General features: G+C 43.6%; 1 protein-coding gene across 1 annotated transcript in view; it reads right to left on the bottom strand.

Annotated features, from left to right (window-relative positions):
* CTNNA1 (catenin alpha 1) overlaps nucleotides 1-24,307 on the bottom strand; it is a 112,439-nt gene that overhangs the window by 18,793 nt on the left and 69,339 nt on the right. The window contains exons 10-11 of the mRNA XM_082771825.1: nucleotides 13,434-13,526; nucleotides 3,697-3,853 (exon numbers count right to left, since the gene is read on the bottom strand). Coding sequence (XP_082627951.1) covers nucleotides 3,697-3,853; nucleotides 13,434-13,526 — 250 coding nt within the window. The remainder of the gene's footprint in view (nucleotides 1-3,696; nucleotides 3,854-13,433; nucleotides 13,527-24,307) is intronic.

The following is a 24,307-nucleotide window of genomic DNA, read 5'->3' as shown; positions in this document are numbered from 1 at the left end:
AAGAGGCAGACATCCCTGCAAGTTACAAAAACAAAAAGAAAAGCATCAGTGTCAGGCCAAAACAGGGACTGCTTATTGCCTGAATTCCTACAAGAATAAAGTACATTGGAAAGCCTCCTCAGATGATGTGAACTTTAATAAAAGGCACTGACAAAATGAGGATTGGTATCTAAATGCCGGCTGATCAGCTGATGTCTTTCGCAGATGCAAAATGGCCAGAAAGGTAATTCTGTGGGAAGACAGATAATCCTCCGCAGGGAGGTCTGCGAGGGGCCCTGGGAAGAACGGGGCTGTCATGTGCATCTACTCAGGTTATATTCTCCAGCTGGATGATAACAAATAAGACTTGACACCGTTCTGTGTGCTCGTCTACACACACGCTACTACGTGTCCTACAGGCATATGGACCACGAGTGTCTGGCACAAAATGCCATCTGCTGAGGCCAGGGTGGCAGCGCCGGGGAAATGCTGACACAGGTTCAGCGCCAGTACCTGCAGGGCCGTTACGGAGCTGTCCTACATCAAAGCTCACAGCTCTCGTGCTGCTGAGCGGGAGAAAAATCTCACAGCAACGAAAGGTAACACAGAACGGAACAGCAGCAACAGCAAAGGGATCGTGTCCTACCCAAGGAAGTGTAGGGAAAAAATGGTGCAGGTTGGTACTGAGGTACGAGAGGATAAAGTGGAAAGACCACATTTTTCCAGTAAGAATATTTTTAGAGCAAACAAAGAAATACAAAGAACAGTGAAAAGGTAACAGTTGGAAGTCCCCATGCCTGTCACTCCTCAGCTCACCACCTCAACACACCTTCCACCGCCTCCCCATCACAGCAATCAGGGACTCCTTCCCCAAGCATCGTACGAAGTCAGCCAGGGGGTCTGGAGGCTAGAGGAGGACCAAAATGTGGAGCAACATCCAGAAGCTGAAGCCACAGATACAAAAATATAACCCTGCTTTTCTGCTGTGTTCCCTGGGGAAGGGCTCAGGACCATTCCCATGGTGGACCTTTTCTTGACAAGGGACACTGGTGAAACCAGGTGGAGCTGTAGTGTCAGCAGACACTGTTATAATCCGAATCCTTGCATGTTTGCACATTTCAAAACACAGGATGCATTTTGTAATGAAGAAGGATAACCACGGGGACCATGAAGGCTTCAGCCACACGCTCTTAAGATCAGCACTGTCATGATGAGCAACCTCGAGCTTACACCTCTGTCAGCTCCAGAAGAACAGGAGGCAGCACACGGGATGGGTTTTAAGAGGTTTGGAAGGAAATCCAGGTAATTTTAGAGCCCTGAATGTGATGATTACACGGTGCCATCAGCAACTGCTCTGAAGAACAGTCAGTGGGAACACAAACACACGCAGAGAGCTAGGGAGGGGACTGACAAGGGGATAAGTATTGTGGGAGGTACAGAAGAGCTCTGAAATGAGCAATGAACCAGGCAAAGTCTTTGCAGACGATTAAGAGATGACTGAGTAAGCACATGACAGAAGTCTGTACACTTACGAACAGCATGAAGAAACTGAAAAGGGAAAAAATTGAAAAAATTTGTTGTAACCTGCAAGCTTAGCTGCAAGACTGCGCGTTCAAGCTTCCTGGTTCCTGTACAGTCTCCTGCTATTATCTAAACCCAGCACCTCTTCCATCGAGCCTGCACAATTAATACAATTCCAGCCTAAATTGGACAACAAAGCATACACTTCCTGCTAGACAGCACAACAAATTGTAGGAATGTGGTATTATACACATGCACACAGACCTACAAGAACGCTTTTTAATTTTGCTTACATCCCAGTTAGTTATCAATTTAAACCCTTCTGTGCACCAAGATCCTCATAACCCCACGAGGAACCTGGCATAAATCATACCCATCACAATCTAATCCAAAGACACGTTTAGGCTTTTAGCAGAGAACTGGAGTGGTGGCATTTATATGGAAAACATTTATCAAAGTTCAAACAAATAATACTCGAAGCAGTATTTATTGCTTTAATATTTTTCAAACATCTCTTTGATAGCGCAGCAAAACCAGTAATTGCTGGATGCAGTTGAGCATCTGAAGCAGTCCCAAACCACAGCACTGCCCTGGCACTGTTTTGGGGAGCACGCACACCTAGGAGGTGCTGTCTGCGAGGCAGCCTGCTGTCACCCCAGCAAAGAAACGGTCCCAGCCTATCGCCAAACCCTTGACACTTCCCAGAGCAATTCAACAGTGAGCCAGCACCGCATCCTGTCCCTCAAAAGCCGGTACCCATCTCTTTGAGGGACCTACACAGGGAAAAGGACCAGCCAGTCCCCGTGGTTTGCCCCATTTTGAGGCACACCTCCAAGTGAACACAGCCAGGTGGCTCGGTACGGGCTGTGTTTTCACAGACCGAGAGTTTTTTCCCTTTGAAACGTTTTGCACACTTGTGGGCAAACTCCAAATGGAGCCGTGAACTTCAGCACGCAATTCTCTCTAAATATATTTCCCCAGAAATAGGCTCCTCGCAGCTGTGCCATTTCAACTGCTGCTGCAACGAAGAGCACGCAGAAAGAGAGAGAGAAGGAGGACATGCAATTGCTGAGAAAGTTTCTGCTAACTCATTGCAAAGGAACCTGGTGTTCAGAACCCAGGGAACCACAATAAAACATGTAAACAGGTGACTCTTTGTAGAAACACTACCTTTTTAAATTTATTTTGAATATTTATTTTTTTTTTAAAGAGGGTCTTTTAATTCAGGACCTCAGTATTTCATGTACATTTTCTAGGTATGTTCACTTGGTACCTCTGATCCCACACATCCTTCTCTAAAATCCCTCCTTACGGCTGGGGTTTCTAGGTCACTGGAGATGCTCCAGTCTGCTCTAGGAAAATCAGACCCTCAATTTGTAGTGGTAATTTGTGAAAGCTAGCGCAGGCACAACTCATGTGGTTATAGCACTGTGTCCTCTGACTACAACGGAATTAGAGGACATGAAAATAAAAATGCCCCTATTATTTCTAGGTCACTGCAGCTACTAGTGGGTCTTTATCACTTGATGCTGATAAAACAGGTTATCTCGGCAAGCACTGTGACAAAAGGAATTATTACTGTATCATGATAAGTACATGATCTTCTTTAAAAACGTTGGGAGAACTGACGGGATTAAAAATATTCACTGAACATTTTCTGTGCGAACAGTTTTAATTAACTTGTATGATCATAGTTTGATATTAATTTTTGTTTTTGCAAGAAGAGTCTGAGTTGAACTGAGGGATCCTTTTTTCTGCTAGTTCCTAACTTGAATGTGAACGTTTTCTATTTCCCCCAGTGTTAGAGCGAGGCTTGTCTCCAGTAGCTACACGGCAGCTCACTGGAAGCTCAGCTAGCGATTCAAGATCCAGAGACATGAAGTGTCTTCCACTATATTTAAGCGGATCTGTCTACTGACATGTAAATATATACATTTATGCATGCTCACTCTGTAAGTGCAATGACAAGTTTCCAGAGTACCTGCTAACTAAACTAGCGCTGTTTTCACACTTGGAAAAATACCTTTTCTCCTTGTTCCAACAACTCCCGCTCTATTTTTACACCACACTCGGCAGCAGACAACATGTGCCAGGTGAAGTGTACCAACACCATCCCTTCCAAACGCCGGGGAAGGCTCCAGAAGGCTTTTATTCCAGGAATAAGCTGGGTTACTGTGTCTCAGGTCACCCCCTTACCTGATACAGCCAGGAAGTCATCAATGGAAGTAATGTCATCGACGGCGTCGGTCAGCACGCGGACCTGCCTCTCCCACTGCTCCTTGAAGAGCTCCATGTTTTCCTGAGCCAGCTTGCTTTGGGGTTTAGCAGCCAGAGCCAGTGCGGCATTAATGACCTGCAAAACACCTCTGGATTTTTAAAGCATGTTCTGAACTCGACAGAAAGGTTCTTTGTGTTTATCCAATGAAATCAGCAGCAAACAAAGCAAGTTTAATAAGTTTTCTGGAACTTGATGTTTAAACACAAAAGTGTTTATTTTGATGCTTTCATGCCCAGCTCATACCTGCTCCCGCGTTTATTATGGGCAGTTATTACATGCAAGGACACTTGGCCCGTATTCACACCAGCCAGCTTCACCTTTCTTTAACAGCTCATGTTAAAGAGGTGCAGCTCTCTGAACACGGGTCATGCTGTTACACATTTCACACAGGATGACATTTAGTACATTGGAGGCTGCATTTCCTAAGCTAGGCACTAGAACCTGAGGAAAAAAGGTCAAAATAGGATTAAGTTTACACGGTTTGAAGTAGGAACAATATACAAACACAAAAAATAAGGACAGATTTTATAATTTACCTTCTTTTATTTAAAATCTTAATCTGTACCTTGCCAGTAATTCTTACAACAGCTTAGGATTCCTATTATGGCTCTGGAAAAGCTGAATTGGCCAGAAAACAGGAGGTTTTTTTATCTGATGCTCCTTCCAAACCCCCTACAAGCTTTTTTTTTCAAACCTTCAGCCTGTAATTTCCTCCGATCCTGTTGATTTTCTGAGCAGAAGAAATGTTACACACACTGCTGGGCAACAAACTTTTTGCTGTGCTAACTCATCAGGTAAATGTCTACAATAGTCTCCTCACGTGTGGGAAGGAAGCAATCACAAAAGCCTGTTCCTCTTCCAGCATCAGCTCTGGCTCCGCTATGCTTCAGCAAAGTGACCTGGGAACATGCCAGGCACGAGAAAACCTCCCGTCAGACCGACACGACAATCCCAGCCTTGTTTTCAAACACCTGGGCGCTGGAGCTAATTAACTCCTAAGCTCAGCGTGTAATTTTTCTTCTCCACTTTAGGACTGCATTAATTTCACGAAGCCGTTGAACAAAACATGCAAGCACCAGATGTTCCCGCGTTTACAAGATCTACTTTTTCTACCTGCTTCATTTGGAAGTGTCACAAAGCATTTAAAAAAATCCAGAACTCACTAAACGCGGGAATGATGGTGATGTCAAACGTGTCATGATGGCACTGAGTGAGTCAGGCAGGAGAAGGAGGCTGATTCACCCGAGGGACGCGAGGAATGGCACTGGCTGAGCGAAGCTACCCTGCTCTGCGAGCTGCCAGCCTGCCTCCAGACAGGCTGGGAGCTGGGGTCACACCTGAGGGAGACCTGCAGGGCTGAAACACACCTTGAAATCCTGGCAATAACGACACCGTCCCTGTGCTGACCAAGCAACACGTGGGTCTGCTGCTGCTTCCCCTTCCCCCAAATTAAACCATGAATTCTCACTTTGAGGGTAAGCAGCTGTGGGAACCAGGAGTCCCCTTCCAGGAGAGCTGCTGCCTGCTGGGGTGCTGGCTGCTCCGACCAGCCTCACACTGCCCATGGGGTCTGTGGCTCCCAGGTCCTGCAGGCTCTGAAAGAAGCCTTGTGACACCCACAGAAATGAAGTTCAGAACTCTAAAATCAATCAGAAATGGAGTTTTTAGAAAGGGAAGCCCACTCTCTGCTCAAAGCTCCTGTTTCTTCAGTCTAGCCAATGCCATTTCTTGCTCCAGACTCATTTCTGTAATGCACTATCTATCAATGAAAATCGAGATATCCAAATTTTATGAAGATGAATACAAATAAGAGGCATTATGCAAACAAAAAGGGTGAGACAGGCAGTGTTCCAGCAATCTGCTCTGCGCTGTTCCGCAGCTAGTAACCACTGCTACAGAGACAGAGATGGTGATACCAGGGCTCGGGATGTTTTATCCTCCTCTCCTGTAGCTACCTTGGCTAATATTGGCCCAGCAAACACACTTTAGGCACTGAGACAGGTCAGCCCTCGTGCTGAAGGAACATATTGCCTCTGTACCTGTGTGCTGTATGTCTGGGCAGCAGCAGCTGTCTGAACAATTAATCTTCGTCAACAGCCCCTGTCCAGCCCCAGATGCCCACATTAAGCAACTCCTCATATCTAACACGAGAGCTGTCAGAGAGAGAGGGCTCAGCAAGCACCCAAAACGCTCAAATAAGGCATCACCCCAAACCCAAATGCAGGAGGCACAAGCTGCACCGCTGTCCTCCAGGCAGGCCGCTTATCCAGCTGGAATAAGATTCTCATTTTGTACGTGACACCAGCAAAAAATGATGGTCAACTCAAATGCGCCTTAAAAAATCTGCCCAGCAAAACCAGCAGGCAAGACCTGCCTTGCCCACGGACCCCTCCTGTGCTTAGAAAGCAGCCAGCAGTGCTAGAGACAAAGGCAATGCGCTGGTGGGGACATCGAAGGCTACTGAGTATCTCTGCAGAGCTAAATACAAAATACAGCTCAGTTCTCACAAACCCACAAAGGTTTGTGGGTTTTGTAGGTGTGCTCCCATGCGTGCTCAGGAGGAAACTCAGGACGGCTGATGCAGCCCAAGAGCCCTTTTTATAGCACGTATTCCATCTCACAGTCCTGAATCCATTTCTACACATCTAGCATCTTATCTCCATCTGCAAAGCGGTCAAAATGTTCAGTTTTAGCAAGGATGATCACAACCTTCACTCTGTCAAATATGCAAAGCTTAAGATTTACACAGACAAGTTATCCTGGACATCGCTCACATCTATTTGGGTGAAATATCCCAGGGATTACTGATAAAATCCTAAAAAATATCTATTCAGGTAAATATGCTCTTGCATCATGGCTGGTATCCAGTGACTGATTTGCCAACAGATGCTTAGGAAGGCATGGCAAAAGGACAGAAATACCGGATTATACCTAGTCTGTGGGTATGGTGGGTGGTCAGCACTGTAATTCCTTTATTATCTAAAAATGAACGCTTTGGAGGTAAGGGTTAAAGGATTGACTAAAGTACACTATTGCTCCTCCAAAAACATGAAGCACTGAGCATTTAATTGTAAGAATTAATTTAAGATATGAATAACTTACAGGAAGGATATATATAGTCCAAAAATAGGAAGAACATGGCAAGACTACCTGAAATGTGGCTGTTTCCATGTAAAACATTTGGCAATTGCAGGGACATATTCTGTATCTCAGAGCTCCTCAAAATTCTGCCAGAGCACTGTGATCACAATGACTCACTGAAGTTGTACAAAGCAAAGAATCAAACAGGGACATTTTGAGACTATCCAGAAGGAAATGAAGCATGGCAAGAAAGCACACTATTTTTATCGGTGCTTTGTTTCATGTAGCAATTGCAATGTTCAAGTCAGCCCAGCGCTCGGTAGCGTGGTTCCAGCCAGTTGCTTGGAGCGCCTTTCCTCTGCCTCCAGCACAGCCAGGGCTTGGCAGCTCCTGCCCTGAGATCTGCGAGGCTGGGGATCCAAAAACCTTGCAGCTGATGGCTCAATCTGCACCTCACATCCTCCTGGGAAGAACCTGCCGCCTTCCTCCTCGCTGAAACTAAAGATCGAAGACAAAACCCTTCTGCCCCCCATCTGGAAGAGTGACAGGAAGGCCTGAAGGAAGCTCTTGCACGCTGTGCTTTCCTAGAGAACCCTTCTGAACACTGGGCTGGCACAGCCAGAGGAAGAAACCTCACCTGGCAGAAGGAAATTATTGCCTATTTATTTCGCCTTGCAATCCTCACCTCTTCCCCTTAACGTCGTCTCGGTGCACACAACACCCAGAAGCCACGTAGCTCCCTGGGTCGGTGGCTGCAGGCACTCATTTCACTGTTGCCTCAGTATTTTTATAGGGACTTTTGATCTTTATAGGGCACTGTTCCTTCTGCACTGGCTTTAGGGTGTTGCTGTCCCACAGCAAGAAGCACCCAGCCACCTCCCCCCTGCTCACTGAACACCTGCTCTGCTCAGTTCAAATATTTGAGATTTTTTTTATTTGTTTTGTTTTTAAATAAAGATCTTGGTGCATCAACTTTCTTGTGGCCATTTGGGTAATGAGGTGGAAAAGTAGCTACATGGCCTTCCAATTTAGGGTATTTTACATTTGTAGAAACAAAACCAAACCAACCCCGAAGCAACCCAACAAAAAAACCTGATAAAACGAGGAAGGGGGAACAGAAGCAGAGGGAGCCCAGCCTTCAGTTCGGCACCGAACCAGTTCGTGCCCTGTACCTCCAAAGCTGCCACAGCAGCCGAGCCCAGCTCAGGTGGATGCTAACACCGGTATTTTTCTGTTAGCTTACTGACAGCTTGTAAAAAGCTGCTCATAACTTGATTTTCCACACCCCAGGTCCCAAAGTTACCTCCAGCATCCACCCTCCTCCTGTCCCCCCTCTGCTCCTAGTTGCATTTTGCTCCGAGAAGGAACACGGGCTGTGAGCAGGACATTTCAGTCACTTCCACTTACATCCAACCCCGGGCTCGCATTCGCATGTCCGTGTGCGCTAACCCTCTCTGTACCTCTATACAGCAAAAAGCACTCTGCAGAGACTGATGAGCTGAGATGCCTGGAAGCAAAACACACAGCAGATTGTTTTGCACTTTCGCCAGCTTTAATGGCAGCGACCAGCAAGTGCCTGGATGCTGAGGCACCAAAGGGAAAAGTTTGCTCCTGACTTCCAGTTCTGCGCTCCTGTATATGAGAGGTTCTCTGACCACTTTCCCTTCCTGTGGTTACTTTAGGTGTCTACACAGAGGATGCTTGCTGCTGTTGGTCACTGACAGGCTTTTACTGGAATAACATGACCTTTTCCAGTCTAGCTTCTGCTGCTGTCAAAGTGATTTTCTATTTATATCCTGTGCATGCATAATTATCCTATCAGTTTCCTATATAAAGAAAAGCATTTTCTTTTGTAGCTGAAGGCTCGCATTATAATACCAGCCACTGCTGAAGCTGCAAGAATGTTGGAGGCATTTGTCTTGGTGTCCCTTTGTGCTGCTTTGTTCTGTGTTTCACTGACTTGAAGCAATGAAGCTCTGGGAGTTTCAGGGCACGATGTTTTTTCTGGAAGATGTTCTGCTACAGCACTCCCCACATTACACTGTGCCAGTGATGAAGAGACACAGTCCTTACCCACTGACATGCCTCTTACCTCAGAACTGAATCCCTTTCTCCTATCATTGATTCTTTTAATGTACATGCAGAGAATCAGTAACTGCTCAAGCTTCTACTATTATTCCTTGGATGGCCACCCCTGTCCTGTGGTGGTTCTTCACAGGGAGCCTGCACGGCCCAGATCTGCACCTCAACGTTAATTTTTCAACAGAAGTTTTCATGCACTTTGGAGCCTCTACATGGGACTCCTCATATGCTTTTGCATTTTGTTTGTCTGTGGCAGTAGGTGTGATCAGCATATGTAACCATCTGCCTCATCAGAAATCTATACGCAGCAAATTGCTTTTCAAGCTTTTCCAAATTGGAATGTATGGATGTGGAACAGCAGTCATTAAAACAAGACATTAATATGAAAAGAGCCAATTTATTTTTTTTTATTTTTTTTTTTAATAAAAAATGTAATTTAATGCAAGAATCATCGGAAGCCTGCTTAATCGGTGCCACTCACTGAGTGTGCAGGGTGGGCGAGCTGCACCAACTGCTGCCTGTGCTACAGCAGGCATGGAGCGAGCACGGAAAGCAGAGGTGGAGACGGTGCCTGGTGCCCTGGCGAGGCTGTCCATGGTGCTCAGAGCCACCCCTTGGTGCCCTGCAGCTGGGAGAGCAGGTCCCAAGTGCCCGTGCCAGGGAGGTGTGGGTCCACCCTGCTCCTGCAGGCTGCCACCCAGGGGATGTTGGTCCCAGGGGTGCCAGGACCCAGCCTGTTCTGGAAGAAGCAAGCACCCAACCGACAGAAGCTCTATCCCGTAATTATTTTCTGAAACTCCCAGTCGCCTACAATTTGGCTAGGAGTCGACAGATGAACTTTACAGAGGCTTTAAAGAATGCGAAAGTCAACAAATAGCTGGTAGAAGCAGCTGCAAGTGACAGCAGACTGTCACATCAAAAGGATGGAGCAATCCTTTCCCTTCAAGAGCTATACTGGGGCATTTTCACTGTTGCTTTCTAAACACCTACAGCTTGTATGATCAGAAAGACTGCTATGGTTAAGCTCTCTTCTCAGACATCTTTAATTCAAAACGCTGTTACAAAACAGCTTTCGCAGGCTCCCAAAGCAAGTACTTCTTGGAAACAGAACTCAGAAGCCAAAGTTGCAAGCAAGGATCCAGGTTTTTGAGTTGAGATAAACAAAATCTTTCACTAATTTACCATTGGCAAGCTCTGTGTTTAGCAAGAAGGCAAAGAAAACTTCCCCCAGCACTCTGCTAGGCAAATGGAAGCACAGGCAACTATTCCAAGTATTTCGCAGCAGTACTTTTCCATTTCCACTACGAAAACATCTTAAATGTTTAAAAAACAAAATGCTTAGCTGTAATGATCGAGGACTTTTGTTCCTTCCTCCTGACACACCGCAGACACACCTAGCAAGGCACACGGATGCAGGAAGGCAGGTAAACCCTGGGGGATGCTGGAAAAAAGTCCTTTCACTTCCACAAGCAGATTTTCAGCAACACATGCCTTCACAAACAGAACTCGGGCTGGCTTCCAAGCCAAAGCTTCACAGAGCAGCACCAGTGCCCCCCGAGCGCTGCGTGATTTCTCCCCTGCACGCCCAGCCTGGCAGAAGCGACCCAGCGGGCTGCTGCAGAGCACGCAGCTCGTCCTAACAACCCTTCCCGGGCCATCAGAGGAGGCTCTAAATGCTATATTTAGCCTCCAACTTTGCTTTTGATTCCCTGCTAATTGGCTGGGGACTCGCAAACAGCAAGGATGATGTTACTCACACGGCTTTTCTGGAGGAAACAACGATTTGCAGCAAGCCACACGATCCCAATTTAACTGCTTGCCGGTGCAGTGACTTTTCAGACCATTTTCTGCACTTTTTTGCTCAAAGAATTAAATTTCAAATCTGAGAACGTCTGAGCCCTTAGGTGACAGGGGCAATGAATGAATTCTCGTCTGTACCAACAAAACTTCCAAGCTTTGCCTAAAGAAACAGTTTGAAGTGTTGCACATTCCTTACTCCTGCTGCCAGCTCTGGAAGGCTAGTTACGGCAAGGGACTGACTAACTGCTCTGCCCGAGATACAGCTTTTATAATTAACTCTACAGATTGATTTCTGCAGAAATCATTCTTTAACCAGGAGTTCCCTACTCCCAGAATGGCCTCTACACTGCTAAGCTATTTAAGAGGTTACCTGGGAACTTAATCAAGCGCATTAAATTTCAGTTTCATCCTTTCTACCAGAGCAATGCCCTGAATTAAATTTCATACGTCGTACGTCCATGTGATATTGATATATTCGCTTGAGTTTCAGAGTGTATTGTAATTACTGATTGACTTGACTCATTCTGAATGCAGCATCTTTCTGGAAAAATACCATCTAAGCAAAAAAAAAAAATGTAGATAATATTGGAGTAAATTTGTATTTTATGCCTAATTCACATGTTTGTCACCTAGAGAGATCCAAGAACAAGCTGTGCTTCTTGTCAGGAATAAACTGCTAAATAAGCATATAATTGCCTTTAAAAAAAGCACCTCACTAAGCTGTGTAACTAGAAGCATTTAGAGATTATACAGAATGATCAGAGTTTGGGGGTGATCAGCAACACTCAGTGAGGACAAGTGTGCTGCATCGCTCATGCTGGCATTGGACAAACTCCTGTACTGTTAGGAAAAAACACAGATGCCATTTGTAAAACAGTTTAAACAAGTGTCCCTAATTATCTCAGGATTCACAACGCGTTTAAATACTCCTAGAGCATTAAACTATCTATTGGAGAACACATAATGTAACATAAAAGCGTTCTTTGAAGTACTAGGAACATCTATAGTGTCATTTACTGATCTCTTGGTGACTACCCTAAAATCAAGGCAGACTGCACTGTGGAGCAGCAGAACTGAAGGCTTGGAAACTCAGCTATGGAACTTACATAAGCCCAAACCCATCAGTTCTAACCCTCCTCACCTGTTTATAGATAATCAAAGCTTCCAACACATCCTACATGTGTTAGCACAATCCCTGAAAACAAAGGTTAACAACTGCACTTCAGTCTTTGTGACTACTGACTGTAGTTGATTATTTCATGTTGACTTGATTACGACGGTAATTTTATAAAGGTGACAGACCACTACCCAACTTGAATATGTCCCAGAGGCATTTAGATTCAAATAAATCCTAACTTTAAGATGCTTATTTTCAAAAGCACCAGCATTCATTTAGAGGAACATGCATTATACTCCCATATTCTTGGAGATAGATAAAAAAAATTTATGTCTAGCCTGGTTAGTTTCTTTAGGAAAGTGCAAGCCCTCATACCAAGTATGATGACTTTGACTTTTAAAAATCTATTTCTTATACATGCTTTCTTCCAGCTCTAAAAATTGGGACCTTTACTTTTAACAAGCCATATATACCACCTGCCCTGGATGTGGGAGGACGGTAACAGCACAGCTGATGCACCGGTCCCAGGGTCTGATCCAGGAGTGCAAACCACACAAGTCCACCCCAGGACAACAAAAGGTCTCCTGGATAGTATTTAATGTTTTATGTTTAGGTGCTGATCTTCACCTATTTAATACCTATTTAATAACACTGATAGTAGAAAGTAATAGGAAAAATTAAACTAGTCCTCCTCCTATGTGCACCTACCTATAGGTAGGTGCACACATCTCACTTCCTTTAGACTGATTTCAAATATATATATCTATGGGAGAACTTGAATAAACTCCAAATAATTCTGAGATGATGAACCTTATTTTCATTAAATGACATTTGACAACTTCTGAGTACGTATTTTCCATTAGCATCCAGTTACCAACAGCAGCTAATTTGTGTGTTTTAGACCTGAACTTCCTGATGCTTTTAAAGACATAATCGCAAGAACTGACAGCACTCCGCAGTCTTCAGGGGTTCATTCAAGTATCTAGTTGTTGACATTTAAAACATCAGTAGTATCAAAATGAAAGAGGATAGCCTAGTTCTTATATAAACCTAATTTCCTTCGTGCCATTAAGAAGTTATTAATTAAAGGATAGTCTCAGCCAGGTTCAAACTCTTCATGCATAGCCAGCTTCCTCTGATCCTAGTCTATCAGGAAGGTTTTTTTGACATATTTACAATCTACTCAGGAAAAAAAAAAAAAGCAATTCATCTTATAGCATATATCAGAGCAGAGGTAGTGTCTTCACAACACATCTTCCCACAGCATGAACGTGCAGAGTAAATCACTGAAGCTTCACTGGGTTGCTGTCTCGGAGGTTACCAGAATACTCAGGCACAAGGAAGTTACAGTTATTATGTGAAGAAGAGCCAAAGATTCATTCTCATCACTAATGACTTTCTGTCAAGTAGTTCTAGATTTCTAAGTTTTGATGCATTTTATTTACTACCCGCGTAAAGGAAAACACCAAGTTCTGCAGGCAGACAGGTCCGTAAAGGTACACCAAAGGCCAGCACTGTGTACGGCGCAGGCCCACTCGCCCAAACAACCTGGGCGAGCCGCATGCTCTTTGTTACCTGGGGACACAGGGCCTCGAGCTGGCTGGCTGACATGCGGACCAACTTCACACCTTCTTCGTTATTCGAGATGGAGCAGGCCAGGTTAGCAACCTGTGTCAGGGGAAAAGAAAACAGAACAGTTAGAACTGATTGTTCTTTTCCTCTATAGGAAACTTTTTACCCCCCCCAACAGTGACCACTAAAATGCAAAGTGCCCACATCGATTCGGTTTTAACAAATTTTGAAATCACTAATGACATTTGTTCTGTCTCGAGCCATAAAACATCAGGTCATAAAACCATAGCCATACAAAGAAGACAGAGATTTGTGTTACCACCCTTTCAGCAAAGTTCTCACCAGTAAAACAGACAAGAGCGTCACTGGCAGCACTTGAAGTCACAGTGAAAATGCCCACTCCAATTCAGGAGCGAGACAGCAGCAATCACACAATTAAAAAAAAATCCTGCTCCAATGCACCTCGGGATTAAATCTGATGCTTGTAACTATACGGAAACTCAATTTTTCTTAAAAGATTTCTACACCCTGCTGCGCGTGAACCCTGCAGATCGGCACACCAAGCAATTCACGTGTGCAAGCGGTGCCGAGGTGCTGCAAAGCTCAGGCTTTGTGCAGCATCAGCAGAATGGCGTACGTTAGCTACAGGATACCGGTGTTTGAACACACTGCTTAAAACTACTTGATGCACTTCTTATTTAGTCAAAGGCTGCAGAATCAGAGAGGTGTTCCTCCAGCCCTCCATTTGTGCTGTGCTTCAAACAAAGGCACGTGCTGGTACAGGTGATTTGAAGAGCCATCCACAATCCCCTAAAATCAGAATAGCATCTCGTGATGCTACAGCTTTACTCCAAAACCTTGACCTGCTGCACAGCAGCATCCCTAAGTAGGGCATCTTGAAACAGAGGACCTTTTGTTATCAACTGCCTTTTAAGAGTACACAGGATGGGGACAGCACAGACTTTTTTGGTAATTGGAGATGTTCCTCATATTGGAGCTACTCTCAGGGGAAGGAAGTCTGAACTAAGTTACGTTTCGTGGCTGACAGGTGAATGACAAGCATGTTATTCTGAGCCATTTGAAGACAGAGCTGTAAAAATAGTACGAAGTGAACTGAGATGAACACTGAGTACTGTCCTTTCAGAGACAGAGCAACCTGCAAAAGAAAACAGTAAATGTGTTGTAGAAGCCCCACTGTAAACCAGCAGATGCTCGCCAGCACCAGTGAACCAGATTTCTCCACGTCCTTCTCTCCATAACCTGGGAAAATTCCATCCTCCCTCTAATTAAACCATCCTGTGCGTTCGTATTCAAGTTGCTTTGAAGTAGTATCGGCAGCTACAGCGTATGCTTTCCCCCCTCCCCAAGTTGTTCCCTTTACAGCAGATGTTCCCACACGGAATACATTACTGTCCCACCAACCACATGCCAACATGCCTGCACACTCTTTCATCAATTCCGTTATTAATTTTGGGACCACGGCAAGTTCCCATCGTGAGGCACGCAGCATCCTCCTCCCCCCAGAGCCAAATCAAGTTACAGAGGATGTAAAACTGTCAGCTGTCAAGACGAGAGGTAGGTTTCCAGCGCTGAATGGCTCAGTAAACAGATGCAGTGGCATATATTTGGATGAAAACAAACTGAAGTTGAGAGAAAGACTATGCAGCATCAACACGCGGCATGCGGAACTCGGCCAGCTTTCAGATATCCGTGCTTTACTTCCCAGCTTTCTTTTCCACCAGCCTGCAGAGAAAAGACCTCCATATCTCTAGGTGAAGCTGCTGCAAGTCTTGAGCTCACTGCAAGGTTGTGCAGCTTGCGCCCAGCTCACCAAAGGCTCTTTTGCCTCTCCTCCGTTGGCACGTTTGCTGCAGCCCCACACCCTGCTCCCCTCTGCAGGGCATGACCACCGACAAGCAAACAGTAACAACTCGTCAGGAAGGGATTTTATTTTGAACAAGAGGGGTTTTGTCTTCTAGCTTTGCTGTATCTTAAATCCCCAGTTCACAGCGAGCTGCAGTATATTAAGCTTTTGTTTAGAGGCTCAAAAATAAAGAGACAATAAGATGCCATGATTTAAAAGTCAAATAAAGATTTTGTTGTTGTTTTAAGCACAGGTCATATTTTGGAGAAATACCAGTTTGCCAATACTTTTTATGGTCCATATTTTCACGTCATTTCTGCCTCCCCGGCAGCAGTTACAGTTTCTAGAAGTGAGAAGAACACAAAGCCCTATTGACTAGGGGCTGAATAAAAGCTACATTGAGGCACTACAAAATCAGCCTCTCCGCTATCTGGAGATGTTGTGCTCTCTCTCAAGCCAAGTGTGATGAATCAAGCACAGAGAATCCTCGCTCTGTCTGAATACAGAGAGGCAAAGAAGTTGGTAATTGAGTGTCCCCGCCATGGTACTATGAAATTTTGCTTTTTTGCACAGTCATTTTTGTACAGTCATTTTTCTCCTGAATACCTCACTGATGGCAATTCTTCTTTAGAAACTGCCCGACTGGGACTGCCAACCTTCATGAAAGAAGTGTGTGTGCTTCCGTGACTGAGCTTCTTTGGCAGTTTAAAACAATCCAGTTGCTGGCTGCCACATCCCATCCTACTTCTGTGCCTCCAAATCTCAACACTTCATTTCAGCATGCTAGTCCAAGAGAAAGCTATTCGCTCTGGCAGATTAGCTTCCCTGCCAGATTAGCACGCAAACGTCCCAGCAAACCATTTGCTGAACACCAGACCAAAGGCGGGGAGGTGGGGATGACTTCAGAGCGCAATGGACCGAGCCCTACATCCACAGCAACGCAGCGCTTACTGCACCCAGGGGCAGACGCTCTCAATCTGTTGAAAGAACTCAAACCTCTTAAAATTCAAACATTAAATGCTATTTCAAATTATTAATCAAGTCGCAAATGACATTACAATTACATCTTTTAAATCGTCGTTAACTATCAGGTGCTCTATGGCTTGAATCCTGAAAGGGCACGTACCAGCTGCAGCGGGTGGCTCTACGATTAAGAAATTGAATTTTAAGAGTATCCGAAAGCACAGTTCATCAATAACTCCTGTGTGATGTTTGACAAACAGCTTCAAACTCCCTGTCAGAGGAAAGGATAAGGAACTCCCAGCCAGTTATCTGGCACGTGCACATAATACATAGAGTTTTGCAGCCCAGATGAAGATCAAATGTGACTAAATTTGTTCTAAAGCATGCAGAGCACCTGGAGATCACATATATTTCTTTCAAATAAAACAGAGCACCTCAAGCAAACAGAAGTTCCCTTTAAATCAAGTGGAAATGAAATAGTTTTTCCATCTCGCCAACAACGTAGCTGACTGACATAGTAAGTGGTCAGATTTGATTTAGAAAGAACACTTGTGCTTGAGAGCAAAATAGCAATTGAATTCCCGCTGCATTTGTTCATTCTTACCATTCAATATCATCAAGCCCCTTTACATAAGCACTGCTGGCACAGGCATCAAAGGAGACAAAAAAAAAAAAATTGCAAATAATGTAATCAGCCATAATGACCAATTTCTTGAAAGAAGTTAAAAATACATAGGGAGATGAGGACAGGCTGGAGAAGTGAGAGCGAGGCAGCTCAGATACCTCTTGCAGCACAGACAGACCAAATTAAAAGCCTCTTTTTGATGCAGTATGAAGACTCTAACAGTGGAGTACACAGCCACCTGCCAGAGACTGCCTCACATACCCTAAAGGGCCGGACAGACCCCACACAGCTGCAGTTTGGATGGATGAGCTTCAGCCCAGCCCAAGGACAAAGGCGCCGGGCAGCAGCAGGATGCGCACGGGCACAGCCACGTCAGCGCCGCTCCTTGCTACAAACTACGTTAAGGAATCGTGCCGAGTGAAACCCCAAGCTGGATGAACTGATCTGCTTTTGGAACTCAAATGTGATTGTTATTAGCGATGACATGGGAGCACTGCGAGACAAGGGACGCCTTTGGAGGCGGCACTGGTCAACCAATTCCTCCCAGCGGCAGGCCCGTGCAAAGGGTCAGCCAGAAGCCATTAGCAACAAGATATGTTTCCAAAATTAAAAAATAGAGAAAAATCACGCCATCTGTCACAGAGATCCCATCTTCAATTCTAGTTAGTTTTCTGCAGAATTTTCTATTTTTAATCATGAAGAGTCCTGGTATTTTTACAGCAATTTTTTCCTCCATTAGCAACAATTTGCCCGCCCACGTGTGTGGTGCCGGCTGTTCTAGACAATTGCCTCCTCTGACATTAGGAAGGTTTCACCTTTTTCACCTGAAGTTCTTTTAGTTATTTATTTTTTTACCTTGAAGTTTGTTCTGATGCCAGTTAAGGAGCTGTGTCTTCCAGCAACACAAAGACTCCAGCAGCCTCACCTCCACGAGCTTGGGATCATCGCCAACCTTCTCAATTACACTGTTGGAAATTTTGAAGAAATACAGCCGCAGCTTTGCAGCAGTTAAACTGCCTCTGCACTGGACATCCTAGCTTAGGGAGAGGGGTTACTTTATACAGGACTGTTTATTAAAGTCTTAACAAAATGTTTTTTCAATAAAAGACAAAAAGCGCAAGAGAAAAAAGGAACCATAACCTAACACATTAACTCTTCTTTTTTTTTTTTTTTCCCCCCCAAGGATTTTGAAGGCTGATACTGAAAACTTGCATTACAATTTTTGCTTTGTGCATGTGGACTGACTTCAAAGCAGCAGCACCGAGCTTCTCCTTGCTTACAGGTCGTATTTTCAGCACAACTTCTTCAGCAAGCCAAACGCACCACGCGCTCTGAAGTGGGTGCTGCATGCAACCAGCCAGCAAGCGTAGCCCCCAGAAGGCTCTGTAGTGTTTGCTGTTCCATAATTTACTTCAAATTGGCAGAGCCTGCCCCAGCCACACGGCACCGTTATAAATAAGGGTTATATATGGCTATGCAGGAGACACTAATTGAATTTAAGAGTCTGACTACTCTTGCTTTGAAGCCACAGTTGAAAAAATACCATTGCAGAGTTTTCAGAGTCTTCCTATGGAAAAAACATTTCACATCAACCAGTATCCTGTCGCAAGCGATGCCCACAAACCCCAAGCAAAAATAACACAAAAGCCATGTTCCTTTATGCACAGGTGATTCAGGAATTTCAGTAACGTGGAAACAAAGCTTTCAAAAAGTGTCCTTTCACTTTTTAATTTCTGATTAAACTTCAAAATTTTTTTTTTTTTTTTTTTTTTTTTTTTTTTTTTTTTAACTACAGTTTCTCTGGGAATCCAAATTCCTGCTTTTACAAGCTAAAATTGCCCACTTTAGATGATTAAAAAAAAAAAAAAAAGACAAGCAGCCATCAGATACTTTCCTCTTGAGGACCTGCCACAGAAAAGTGTATCAGATGCTCACAGATTACATGTGCTGTAGCTGAAATTTTTTTCCTCCCCCATGTTAAGAAAACAGTGCAATGCAGGATGGTCAGAGCCCAGAAATTCATTTAACTGCAGGAACAACTGTTCTGGCAAATGTGGCAACTGTATACTTCCAGAAGAGATGTGTAAATTATGCAATTTCCACCTATCTTGGAAATAAAGGCTTTTATTATTCAGCAAGTCCCTATATTTATTAATTTGTTTATGTACCACAATATTCAGGATGATTCAAGATAAATACAAGCATTCTAACGCCCAGCCCTACAAGGTACTGTGTGATTGAGCTTGCCCTCTGCCTACAGCTCTGCGAGTGCCCCAGTTTTGCAGAGGCACGGCCAATTAGGAATTAGGCAGAGCAGCTCCACTGCTGGTGTGTGCGGAGGGCTGGCAGCGAGGACGTCCGTCCAGGTCCGCAGGGACTTGGAGCAAGTCACCAGGAGTCATGCTGTCAAGTGCTCCGTGATTTTATATGACTTAAGTAGTTGCAAGTGGCTGCAGCTCCGTAGCAGGTGCCTTGCAAGAGATTGTTGTGGGCACCAGTATCCTAGTGTATTAACTTAAAATAGTAAAGGCTTTAAATAAAACAAGCCACATGCATAGAAAAACTCCAGACGTAAAGCACCGTGGGGAACGATGGACTAAAACTGAGATAAGGGCTATTTCTAGAGTGCTGCAAACTCATGATTACTCTCGCGCAGAAGACGATAGCAACTTCAATATCAAGTTTTGTTATAAACACATGGTTGGGAAATTTAACCTAGACAGAACAAAACTGGCAAGCAAACTGTTTTCCTTTTTCATTCAACAGTTCACAGGCAATGCGGAATGGGGGTTGTGAACAACGAGCAATGGTTGTGCTGTGAACTTTCTGCTCTCCATAATTTGGAAGCATCCACGTTATATTTTCACAGCAACCTTGCTCTTGAGATAAAATCTCAAAACTTACATACTGTAAGCTGTGTCTGGGTGTATAAAGATCTAGTTAATGAAGAAAGCATCCCGTTTGGCTCTCAACCCAGATGAGCTGTCTACAACTGCCTCACCAGCTATCCAGTGCTGTCCTGTGAAAGCCCTGTTCAACACTGGTGAGCATCTTCCATACCACAAGAAAACATCTTTCTCCAACAGTCAATCTCACATGTTGCCAAAGCTGCACAGAAAAAGGCACTTTTTCATGTAGTTCTGGAAATAAAGTGGTTTTGCATCATGACAAACTGAACAGGGCTCCATTAACAGAGCAGCTAGCACAGAAGGGAGAGCGCTTCTCCCTTTCTTGCAATTCCCATTTGCAATCAAAGAGGGTGGAAGAGGTGTGCAAAGAGGTGTGTATCTGCAGCATAAAACACACAGTAGGAATGTGCTAACTGTACAGAAATACCTTTATTCACATCCTGGTAGATTATCTTTTCTACTGACCTGACCTATAGAGCAGAGCTGGTAAAGGAGAACCAGTGTACGACGTGGGCACTGTGCCCCTCGGAGCTGCAGCTGGAGCAGCAGATGTAACGATTGGCACGGGAGCTATTCCTTCCTCAAACAAACAAGCTAAAGTGATAAAATGTTGTTATAAGCACAAAACACATTAGTTACACAAGCTGATCTGAGCTACCATGACAGAAATCACACCACTGGTATGTAGCGCGGATCTGATCCTAAGCAATAGCAAATCCTCACCTCGGATGCCTCTTAGCAACACAGATGTTTTTCTGTAAAATCAAACCATTTCTAATAGTGCTATCTGGACACTACCCGGATAAGTATCTTTATCCAAAAAAGCCTCTGTGTTTATGAAACTGGAAATCTTTCCTATCTCGCTTTGCTTATCGCTCAGCATACTGTGTTATCATATTACCGAAGGTTTCCAGCTTGATACCTATCGTTAGCTGTTTAAACCAGTTTTTGGTGATTCAGCCACCTGCTTGTGGCAAATTTAATGGGAATTATAAATACATTATGCTCTTGACGAAGGTGACAAAATACTAAGAGGAATGAGCTCTACACAGACTTCAGGCAACTCCTTGATGGCACTACATGACTAATAGTCCAATATTGCTAATGAGTAAGATGATGAAAATCCAGTATTGCATCAAGGTTTTTAATATATTAAGAATTAAAACATTTATGCCACATCTATAAATATTGTACCCAAAAAGCTATTTTAAAACGCTGTTCAAAATCCAAAGACTCAAATATCTGGATAAGAAAGCAGTCCAGGACTCCAGTGCTTTCTACCTACCTCTGAAGCCATCACACCAACAGCACCCATGCTCAGCCATGCTTACATTTCCTGACAGCTTTAAGGGAATTCCCCTGCCCTACCAAATGCTGTTTCCAAAGGAAGAAGGAAGAGAGGAAATACACAGCTGCTTCTAGCAGGGTAAAAGGACATTAACACAGTTTTCCAGACCCTAACATCACTCACCTCCAATTTCTACACCCTTGGCCCAAGAGGTTAAGGGCCAAGCCCCTCACTCTCAGCAATCACACGGATAACGTAACGACTGCCCCTGGGGAAAAGGAACAGCAGAAATACCTCTCCTCCAGGGAGCAGTAGCTAACCGGGGTGATTTTCAAACAGAAGAACATGTATCCAAAACCCAGTCACTGTCCAGATACATGAGGGTTTAACTTCTTCAATCACTTCACCCCTCCATTAGTTTCACTGTTAGATTGATTACTTTGCTTCTTGTATGTGTATTTGTGATAGAATCTAGATAGCAAGATTATGCTAAAGTCTCTTATTATTCTTTCTTCCAGATTTCTTCCTACTGGATTTTCAATCTCCACCACCATTCCTCAAGCCCTATCATACGTAATTTGGTGTAGCATGGAACATGGGCTGAGAAAAAAAAACCCTTACAAAACCAAAAGTCACCCTATTAAAGGTCACTTCATTTTATTTATGTATACTGGATTAAACTTGTACACGCAGTTTTGTTGGAAAATTAAGTTTTTTTTTTTGCTGAGGCTTTCCTACTTTACTGATTATGAATGTGTATAAGGAAAGCATGTTTTATGAGTAAAACTTAATTTATTTATGAATTAGTTGACTAATCAAATGAACTTGCAAGGGAAGTGCATTGGTTCTTGAAGAGTGTCAGATTTTAGAGGGCATATTAGAGTTATGCTGGTCATTTACTGAAGACATTTGTTTTAAATTGCTGCCAAGGTTATCCATAGACAAATTAGAGAAAACGTGCTTGTTCTTTGGAAGAGCTATTTTGCTGTGTGTCTTAAAATGGGAAATTACTCTCAAGTCGAACCAACTCTGCCTCTCCTCTCCAGACCACAGCACAAGGACATTTCTCTTGCAATACACACTTATCTTCAAAATAAAAGCAAGATGATGACAAACTTCATTTTGCAAATTTTCTCCCCCCCCTGTAAATTAGCTCACTGAAGAGGAAAAACAGGAGCTCAGACACCATGGTAATGACTGATAATGAGCCTAGCCTGGTAAATGCCAAGCTTTGAGACTAATATACCCCAAAATTCAGAAAAGCATTTCACGTCGGTGTTTGATTTGGGTGTCAAGGGCTGTGCACTTTTCTCCCAACACTTGTTTGTCTTTCAGTATTGATACATACCTCTAATGGCAAGCATGAAGAAAGGATATTTAAAGAATGAGCAAAGCCAGTCCCCTCCCGCCTCCAAAGATGCTGGTTTTATACACTTTATATAGCTTTGGAAATCAGTTAAAAAACAGACAACAAATTATAATCCTATGAGCCCAGATTTATGTCTAGACCTGCTAGTCCTGTGCTTCATTTTTAATAAGTGTGCACAATGTCCAAACTTTAACCTTTCTACCTTTAGTAGAAAGATAACTGGCCACACTGAGGTAAGCTGCATCTCATGACCACAGGATAGGCAAACCTCAGTTTTTCAAAACCTTTGTGTCTCAAGCCATTCTCCAGGTGCCCAAAGCTAGCTGTTATTTTAAACCCCAAGCTATGCTTTACCCACTTCAGATTTTTTAAAAGCCTTTCACATGAAGAGAAGAAGAAAAAATACAACATGAAAAACAAAAAACCAACCCCGCAGCTGTTAGGCTCCCTGAAGAACATACAGGCTGCAAGTATGAACAAATCAGGGTTAAAAAAAAAAAAAAAAAAAAAAAAAAAAAAAAAAGACACAAAAAAATGTTGTAAGTGTGCAAGGCTTTGGGCTTTTGGAGCATGGTATTTTTAGACTGAGGTCTGAAGAATTATTCCAGAGTACTGGGCTAGACAGTTAGGGCAACAGAAGGGGAAAATGTCAGCATGAGAGGCTATGGATAGCTTACGGAGTTAAAAGTGCCCAAATGTGATTCTTTCCAAGCAAATAAATTTGCAGTCTGCATCTGTTCATGGGTTTTCACTGGAGATGAGAAAATCATCTCTCTGTATGCAAAATACAACCCAATGCATTAAAAAAGGCATCAGATAAATTAAAGTAATTGGGAAAAAAATGATGCTTATGAAAAATCATTGAGAGCGTTCACCTCCCTGCTCTTATCAAAGTTTCTCCAAGAGAGATTTAAGAATAAAATTCAAGTCAGGAAAAACATCTGACACAGGGTACTGGACTCATTCCTGTACAAGATTATTCTCTATTTTCAAGAAACTACAAACTCTCCTTTTCCAAAATCCTCTTCGGCAAGCAAACAGCTATTGTGAGCTTTTACCTGCACTCTGTCCTCAGCTGTCTTTTCACTACCTAATTTCTTAAGGTCTGAAAAAACTTTTAAATTAAGATTACACACTACAGAGACAAATCAAAATCTAATTTTTATTTTTTCTAGAGCATTCAATAGTGTAGCAAAATGTTTCTTCTCTGACATTTATGGCTTTCTCACTTTTCTGAGAATAGCCAGAAGTGCCATTACAGCGGCTACAGCGAGCGGCAGGGAGGCGGTTTGTACATAAGCACACTTCAAAGACTGGGATGAGTGAAAAGTCAGCACCGTGCTAAGTGACAACACTGAAAAACAAGCACCGCGTTTCAGGACAGTCTAGTTTCTAGGATGAAAAATTTAATTTAAGGACATATCTTTCCTCAAGAGCAAAGTTACGGGTTGGAGAGCCACGGCTGCTTCACCCACCACCAGAAAACCCACCAGAACAGAAGTAGACACTTTACAATCAGTAAATTAGGAAGACTTTCAGAGTTCACAAGTAAATTTACCTCTCTCTCTTGCACTGGTTCCCAAAGTGGTATCTCTTCCATTATTCTCATCTCCTGCGTTTAAATCGGCTTCTCTATCCCTGAATCAGACTCGGGAAGAGTGCTAGCTAGTTAATGGGCTGTTAGTGCAATTCTGAAAGCTATCTTGGAAATATATTATTCATCTGATCTCACTGTTTCACCATTTCTCAGTTTTCAAAAAACAGGATAAGGGGGCTGTTATTTAACCACAAGAGAAAAATTAAATGGAAGCTCGTTTGGATACGGCTTTGGCATGGCTCATCTAAAAGATACAGACCCA

Source organism: Aythya marila, assembly GCF_965140915.1.
Source record: "Aythya marila genome assembly, chromosome: 14".
Classification (NCBI taxonomy): domain Eukaryota; kingdom Metazoa; phylum Chordata; class Aves; order Anseriformes; family Anatidae; genus Aythya; species Aythya marila.
Note: the sequence above shows the minus strand (reverse complement) of the source record. Positions and strands in the feature narration are given on the sequence as shown.